The sequence below is a fragment of the Syzygium oleosum genome, unplaced genomic scaffold, assembly GCF_021117445.2.
Source record: "Syzygium oleosum isolate NSW1041296 unplaced genomic scaffold, Sole_v2.1 Sole_v2.28, whole genome shotgun sequence".
NCBI lineage: Eukaryota > Viridiplantae > Streptophyta > Magnoliopsida > Myrtales > Myrtaceae > Syzygium > Syzygium oleosum.
Window position 1 is genome coordinate 1,034,617 of NW_026607512.1, and position 8,051 is coordinate 1,042,667.

Genomic DNA, 8,051 nt, shown 5'->3' on the forward strand with positions numbered 1-8,051 from the left:
TTTGACTTGCGCGCAAGTACCTTCTCTCTCTCCAATTCAATCTTGCCCCCGAAATTGTCTTTGCTGTGTTGGATTTCTTTCATGATGATATGGATGTGGAGACATACGTTACGTATCCAACGAAGGGAAAGAAAGCGCAGGATCGTTCGTTCGTTAGTCCCGTAGGTTCTTCAATGGAAATGAGCGCTAAACATGGCAACGAGAAATGGGCAGCGACGTTGTACAATTATTATTAGTACAGCTTACAAAAAAAATACCCAAGAAAAATAGAAAATTTTCCAAACTATACCCGTCGCATTACAGAGAGAACCCACATGATTTTTTTTCAATTTTTTTTCTTGTTTTTTCGAGAACCGTTTGATTAGATGGTTAGCCCGGCCAAGAACGAGACGCCGGTGGACGGCAACCAGGAGGATCCGAATATGAACTGTCCAACCGTGAATTTGCCGGCCTCCACGGGCGATGTGATGACCCGGTGCCCGGTCCAGTTGACCCGCTGCCCGACCGCCCCGCCCGGCCCGTAGTTCATGTACTCGCCGTAGTAGAGCGTGTCGAGCGCGAACGTGGCGTTCCACTCGAGCCAGCCCCGCGGGTGGATGTGGCTGCCGATGTAGGACATCATGTACACGGTCCTTGAGTACAGCTTCCACGGCCGGCCGAGGAACGAGAGGAAGCTCCCGTTTGAGGCGGCGAGGTCGGACGCGGCCAGGATCCGGCACGCGTGGATGGAGATGCCTGTGTTCTGGTTCGGGTCCTTGCGGTTCTGGGCCGTGACGGTGTTCTTCTGCATGGGCATGGGCTTGCGGGCGTAGAGGCTGCAGTTCTGGAACACGACCGCCGCGTTCCCGAAGATGAAGTCCACGGTCCCGTACACGTCGCACTCCCGGAAGAACTGCCGGTTCGAGTGGACGTACAGGGTGTCTTGGTACCCGATGATGTTGCACCTGTAGACCACCGCGTGATCCGCCCCGACGCGGAGCGCCACGGCCTGGTGCTTCGCGGGCCCGGCCCAGTTCTCGAACGTGATGTCCCGAGCGATGAACCCGGCTCCGGTGGCAGCTGCACGCGGCATATACCAAAGCACCATCATTAAGCAATTCACGGGACATTAAAAACTCATCATGGCAACAACCTTCTGTTCAAGTCATCGATTCATCTGGTTCATAACTCCTGGCCGCATCTAAGTGAAGACAAGATTGATCGACACTCGTAAGGAATCATGATCACGTCCCCACCTATACGAGAAGTAGATGGTAGTCTCTTTTCTCACATTCTTTTTCTCTACAGCTTCGGGTTCCAAGTTGGGACCGACAGCGCAACATCCACTCAGAAAAACAAAGGGAAGAAAAAAAAAGAGAAAAAGGAAGACGGGCTCGCAATGACGACGTTGATGATGATAAGGTCGTGCAGCACAAGGAAGATGGGGGGTGGTGTTGGCCTCATCTTCATGTTGAAGATGAACGTGCGTGGGGACTCTGTAGGGAAAAAAACATAAAGAAAACAAACATTCTGATTTCTCTATCATCGCATTACACGAGCTTTAGGTCTAATGTGCTTTCTCTTTTTTTCGATCGTGCGACTGTCTGTGAAAGTGATCTCTGTCTACTTTCACTGGCGAGGAACATGATGCCCTCCGCACGAAAAGCTTGACAGTTCATATTGTTAAGTGACTGCTGCTGCGCCATGCACAGGTGAATCTTCAGCTTTAATGAGGCAATTTCTTGAACGTGGACAAACGCGAAGACGACATCCCAATCGTACGACAAGCAAGAGGAAAAGAAAACGATGGAAACCAAGTTCTGATCCCACCCTCAGGCCTCAAACGACAGTCCACGTGCGTTTTGCTCGAGTCACATGACCTCTCTGTCTGTACCTTTGCCTTCTTTCCTTGTGTTATTATTATAAAAATTTTAGTCCAGTGCGCTGGAAAGTCTCAAAACTAGTCACGAAAATGCAATTGAGTGCTAAAACTTCAAAAAAATGCGATCAACAGAATGACTTGATTGGATCAATTTGACGAGTTTTGAGACATTATTACACTTTTTGAAAGCTTTTAAGCTTAACTGCGCTTTCGTGATAAGTTTTTGGACATAATTTCGTTTTTTTAAAATTTTAGGACTTAATGGCATTTTCGTCGCAAGTTTCGGACTTCCAATGCATTTATCCCAATATTTTTTTTAATCCGATGGTGGCTTACGAAAGTCCGATGAAAATACGGGGACCCAAACGGGAAAAAGGGAGGGATTTCTTTTTTTTTTTGTATTACCGAAGGACGCGGTGTGGAACGTCGTCATGTTGTCGAAGACGCTCCTGCAGCCGGAAATCACGGTCTTGCCCTTCCCGTCCCCGACGAACATCAGGTTCGTTTTCTTCCTCCCCACCTTCAGATTATCTTCCTCGTACCTGGATCATTAAAATACGAAAATCCAAGATTATAAACCAGCGACCATCGTTAAAAGCAAAGGGAAAGACAAATGGACAAAGCCGAGGCGGCGTTGTCCGCCACCGCTACTACCCGAAAAAGGAACGGATCAATCATTCGAAATTCAATATGCATGGTGAGACAAGTTTCCCAAAGTGAAAGTTTCGAAAGCTGGGTAAGTCACCTTCGGTGGAAAGTCAGAAAAGGTCAAAAAACTTAGAAAGCAGCGAGTTCACGAGCGGAACTCATAATTGCACGACTCCAAAGTTAAAAAAAAAGGGAGGCTGCAGCGTTAGTGCACGGCCGGTGAAGTCAATCAGTACTAATGGACCGATGGTGATGGAATCCAGAGCATGTAGGCCCGGATCGAGAACCCGAAATCTACCCTATCACAGGAGGTTCCCGATTTTTAGACTCGGGTATCGAGTCGGTCCCCGTGAGAACCGGCCCTAGAACCGAACCGACTGATTCCGGGGTCGAGCCGGGGAAAACCGAGCCTAACTTTGAATACATCGTGGGAACAATTTGTGGCGTAGTGATTGAGGCACTGACACTATCTTTTCATTAAAAGCATAGTACAAACAGACTAACTTATGGTCCACAGGGGGGCGGAATAGGATCCTTAAAAACACTCTACACGACTGGAAAAATTGATCATGAACATAGTTTGGAAGGAGATGACATAACTTGTTTGGAAAATTTAAAAAAAAATAATTGTATGAAAATACTAATGAAATTCTCATAAAAGAATGTTAGCTCGCCACAAAAAATTAATTAAAATATGTACCCATTTTTTTTTGTCGAAAGAATATTAATACCTTTTTTTATTTTTTTGGTCGAAATATATTAATACCTGGCGATGCACTAAATATATCATGTGCATGTATTGTTAATAAACTCTCTACCTTCTTGCTAGAAAAGAACAAAATAAATTAATAAATAAATAAATTGAGAAGAACAATGAGAGTGACAACTGAGAAGACTCAAGCCCCAAAAAATGCCCCTTAAAATGCTAAATAATATTCCGAGCTAAATTACAGCAATAATATAATTTCTGAAAAGTAGTGCATATATTTTTTTTTGGGATTAATTTTAATATTTACATGCTTACATGTAAGTAGCAACTAGCAAGGCCAAAAAAAAAAAGAAAAGGAAAAAAAAAAAGAAACGTTTATTTTTACCTCCCAGCTCGCACGTAAATGATGAACCGGCGTGTACCGTAATCCGGCGCCCTCTTGATGGCCTCCGAGATCGTCTTGCATGTCCCGTTCCCGTCTTGCGACACCGTCACGTCCGCCTGTATCGCCGTCGCCGGCATTTGCAGCAACCTCCTCTCCTTCCTCCCCAGCCACCCCGGCATTCCGTCGCCGTCGCCGCCGGAGCTCCCCATCAACCTCCTCCTCCTCCTGTTCTGTATCGGCACGCCGTCGAAGTCCTCGCCGGACGTCGCCGAGAAAATAGCCAGGCAGTTGCTCACCAGCTCCGACAGGTCCCGCAGCCTCTGCGCCATCAGCTGCTTCACTCCCCCGGACACGTCGGCGAACCCCTCCGTGCACGTGTCCTGGTTGGTCATCGCCGCGCTCAGCCACGTCACCACGTCCTGCACGCAAACGGAACGGGGGGCTGTCAGGTTCTGAACCCCGATGGAACTTGACTGACTTGACAAGGCGAAACGCGAGCTCCCGGCCTTACCTGAGCCGACCCGGAAGAGGACTTGGCACCGCGAGGGGCGACAAAGTAGAGGGAGCGGCGGAGGGCGTCGACGGAGTCGTCGAGGAGCTCGAGGCAGTCGTCGAACGCCGATCTCACGCGCGGCTCCATCTGGAGGTGACCGATCGTCGACGACAAGTAGAGCGCCTTGCTGAACCGCTGCAGCGTGACGTTGAACGAAATGTGGACCATGTCCTGCTCGCTCGCGGCATCGGCGCCCGGGAACGCCGCGAGCGCGTCGAGGCACAGGGCCGGGTACCGCGTCAGGCCGCACGCGCGGGAGACGGCTCTCGTGGGGGCGAGCTTCGGGCCGGACGGGCCGCCGGGGCGGAGCTTGAGGAGGAGGACGGTGGCGGCGGCGGCGGAGGCGAGGAGGAGGGCGAGGGAGAGGATGGTGAGGAGGACTAGGCGGAGGGTGCTGCTGCTGCTGCCGCCGCTGCGGCTGGGGGCGTCGGAGTTGTCGTAGCGGTCGGAGCCGCCGGGGTCGGAGGGTCGGAGCCTGCCGTAGTTCATTTGCTGCGGCGGCGAGACTGCTGCGGTGGTGGTGGTGGTGGGGAAGAGAGAGAGAAAGGCAGATGGACAGACAGAGAAGAATGGTGGGTTCTTTTCTGACGTGTTATGCGTTGGTGTAGTTGGGGATGAAGAGTGAGAGGATGGAGGTGGTTCTTATATGGTGGTGGAGGGAAGCGGTGGCGGTGGCGGTGGTCGAGGTCGTGGCGGAGGAGGAGGAGGAGGTGGAGGAAGGAGAGGAGTGTGGTTGGTAAGGGGTCTGTGTCGGGATGCATGAGCTGTCTCCTACTCACTTACTACTATTGCACTCTCTCTGCTCACTTCTACTTTGTAGCACTGAAACTCTAGGCCAGTCAAGGTACGCAGTTTGGGACTTTTCACACTGTTCATTTATCAAATTTTCCTTTCAATTTCTACCCTTTAGAATATGGAAAACATTTTATACATTATTTATAACTAATATCATGATTATAATAAGTAAGCTGCTTAGAGAGAACTAGCACGATAAACCACCGTCACGACACTCTACCCAAATCTTAAGTTTTCTGGGACAGAAATCGAACCCACAAACCCCTCCAATCCTAAGCCGAAAACATTGATATGCCCTTCCTACATAATCGATTTCGAAATTGCGTGTATCGTGATTCATGATGCGATTAAAATCGTTTTGAGGCGTGTTTGCTTCTATTTTTATTTATATAAAAGTAAAAGAGTATCTTTCATTTTCTTGTCAAAATTCAAATTACGACTCGAATTTTAGAAATATTAGAAAATTATATATGAATTTTCGGGTCAACACTTAAGCGTTTGGATTTCAAAAAAGAAGAACATCACAGGTTGCCCCTGTGACGTTTGTCAAACATTATTAATTGTGTTTTTGGAAGTGCAGAGGATTCCATCTGATGTAATTAAGCCCCCTACAATGCGTACCTTTTCAACTTTCAGAAACTCTTGCAACAGTGCAATTCCAATTTTCACTTAGTTTGTCAACAAGACCTTTTGAAAAAGTTTGAAGCGCATGAACCACGACGTTAGATTAGACAAAAGCGAGAAGTGAAAGTCAATTAAGACATACCCTTAATATGTACGAAGCTCATGTGGGTTTCATACGAAACTCTTGTGATCAATAAACCCCACCTAAACAGACTTGGGTCTAAACAAATGTTTCCCCCATAATAAGATTACTTACGGTCCTTAGAAATCTTTTGCTAGCCGTAACATGATATGGTCATACAAGTACCACTGTGATTTAAATGTAAAATATCGTGACATGTAAATTCCATAAAAATTTCTATATTCTTATATCACGCATTTAGATTCCAAACATATGTTCATTGTTTCATTCGCCAAGGGTAAAAGACTCCATGAACGGTACAATCATTGACGACGAGACGCCGCTTTCATAGAGATCGACTCTTAAGACACGACGTCGGACTTGCGAAGCGCGTAATACGTTCTCGACCTCATATCTCGTCTTAGTACTTCTACAAGCGAAATCCATGTGCACATTCGAAAAATTTAATGATTGACAACGATGACCCTTGGTCCCTCGCCAACCATACACAGTGTGCTCACGCTACGAAAGTCGTAATGGTCCATTGACCGGATCAAATAAAATAAATAATTTGCCTACTACCCAATGGAGAATATTGTCCTTTGGTCACCAAGGAATTCCCAAAATATCCAATTGTATAGTTAATTAGTGTAGAAGATAAATTATATTATCTAATTCATTATAAAACTCAGACTCCCGTACTTCCGATAAGCAGCTTTGAAGGCATTCTGGATAAAAAATTCCCTCCCTCCTATCATTAAATTGTCCCTCAAAAAAGGCATTAACTTCGAGGGTAAAATGGCCGTTTCAGTTTCGGCTCCCGGTGCATACCCCTTATTATTAGTGCGAGAATGTATGCGTGTCCCCCGTCAGATATGACGGGACTTAGATATATTAATGTCTTAATGCACTTTTGTATGTATATGCGGTGTATACGCATTCTAGATGCGCATGACTTTACCGACAATATGTATACAGTAGAGCGGATTGTCGATACGCCCGCCCGTCTCGACCAAAACGAGCGATGACGTGACGAGATCCGGAAAAACATTCGGGCAAAGTTATGTGCTCGTTGGTGACTTTTGTCAACCAAAAGTTTCTACATGGAATGTTAATAATAATATGAAGTGATTATCGTTCGGATGCCATCTCACATTAGGTCCTTCAAAAGCTTTTATTCTCTCCGTAATAGCTTCAAATTGCAAAAAGAAGAACAAGAAGGAGAATCATCATCTTCTACATATGTCATCAACACACCGCTTTCTTGTACGAAGGAGAATCATCATCTTGTCGATCCTTCCAGGTTTCGACAATCTTATTGACGACGCCCTGTTCGAACGCCCTTTGAATATTGTCCGAAATTAGTGCGGGATTTGGAAAGGGGAAATGCCAAAAGGGCACCACTAAAGACGACCCCCACACACCCCAAATGACATAAAGCCATGCCCACTTTTCTCCCATCTTGGATCAATCATCTTCGGGATCGAGACAATTCGAGCCTCCTATCCAATCCTGGGATCCAAAGCTCCACGTTACTCACTGAGGCTTAATTTAATGGGAAAATGACATAAATAATTTATGAATTTTGACCCGATATATAACATGGTCCACGAACTTTTAATTCGTTCATTATAATTTTTGAACTTTAGCCTCATGTGTAATGTGATCTTTGAACTTTTGGTGCATGTTCAATTTAGTTCCTGAACTATATGAAAATGTTTAATGTTGTCTCTAAACTTGGATTAATGGAATGACGATATTGAATATTTTCATATAGTTTAAGACTAAATTGAACATATACTAAAAGTACATGAACCACAATGAACAATTTAAAAGTTCAGAGAACATATTATACATTGGGAGTAAAGTTCAGGGATCACATTACATATTAAGCCAACACTCATAAATTATTTATGTCATTATCTTCACTTTAATCGATTCAACCCATTGCTTTTAAGTAACATCAGCGGACATCAGTCGTGACGTGACGATCCACAGTAAAGAGCAAGTCCCACAGCACAGCCCCCCTCCATAATCATCTTCTCGAACAGAGAAAACAGCGGGAGAAAAAGAAGGCAGGACATGAATTAACGTGGGCACCCAAAAGTCGCTCCAATGTTTGTTTAATCCAAACCCCAAAGCGTCGCTCATTCAGACGGATGAAATCGGTGGATGGACGATCGATCTTTCGCCTTTATTGACCACCGGGCGCGCTTTATGGCTCTCTTGTATTTATGGCCTTCACCGACACCTTTTGGCGACAAACAGTGGACCAGTGGTGTCGCGAATGCAATGGACGACGAAACCTAGGCTGTCCGAGCCCTGTGGGCTTTCCTACCATTACGCTGATTTGTG

General features: G+C 46.1%; 1 protein-coding gene across 1 annotated transcript; it reads right to left on the reverse strand.

The window, feature by feature from the left end:
- Positions 1 to 193: 193 nt before the first annotated feature.
- On the reverse strand, positions 194 to 4,959 carry LOC115680680 (probable pectinesterase/pectinesterase inhibitor 34). The gene is made up of 4 exons (XM_030604496.2): positions 4,115 to 4,959; positions 3,604 to 4,022; positions 2,267 to 2,403; positions 194 to 1,059 (listed from the first exon to the last, which is right to left on the reverse strand). The coding sequence occupies exons 1-4, from the start codon at positions 4,643 to 4,645 to the stop codon at positions 362 to 364; spliced, it is 1,785 nt and encodes a 594-aa protein (XP_030460356.1). The 5' UTR covers positions 4,646 to 4,959; the 3' UTR covers positions 194 to 361.
- Between the last annotated feature and the right edge of the window lie 3,092 nt (positions 4,960 to 8,051).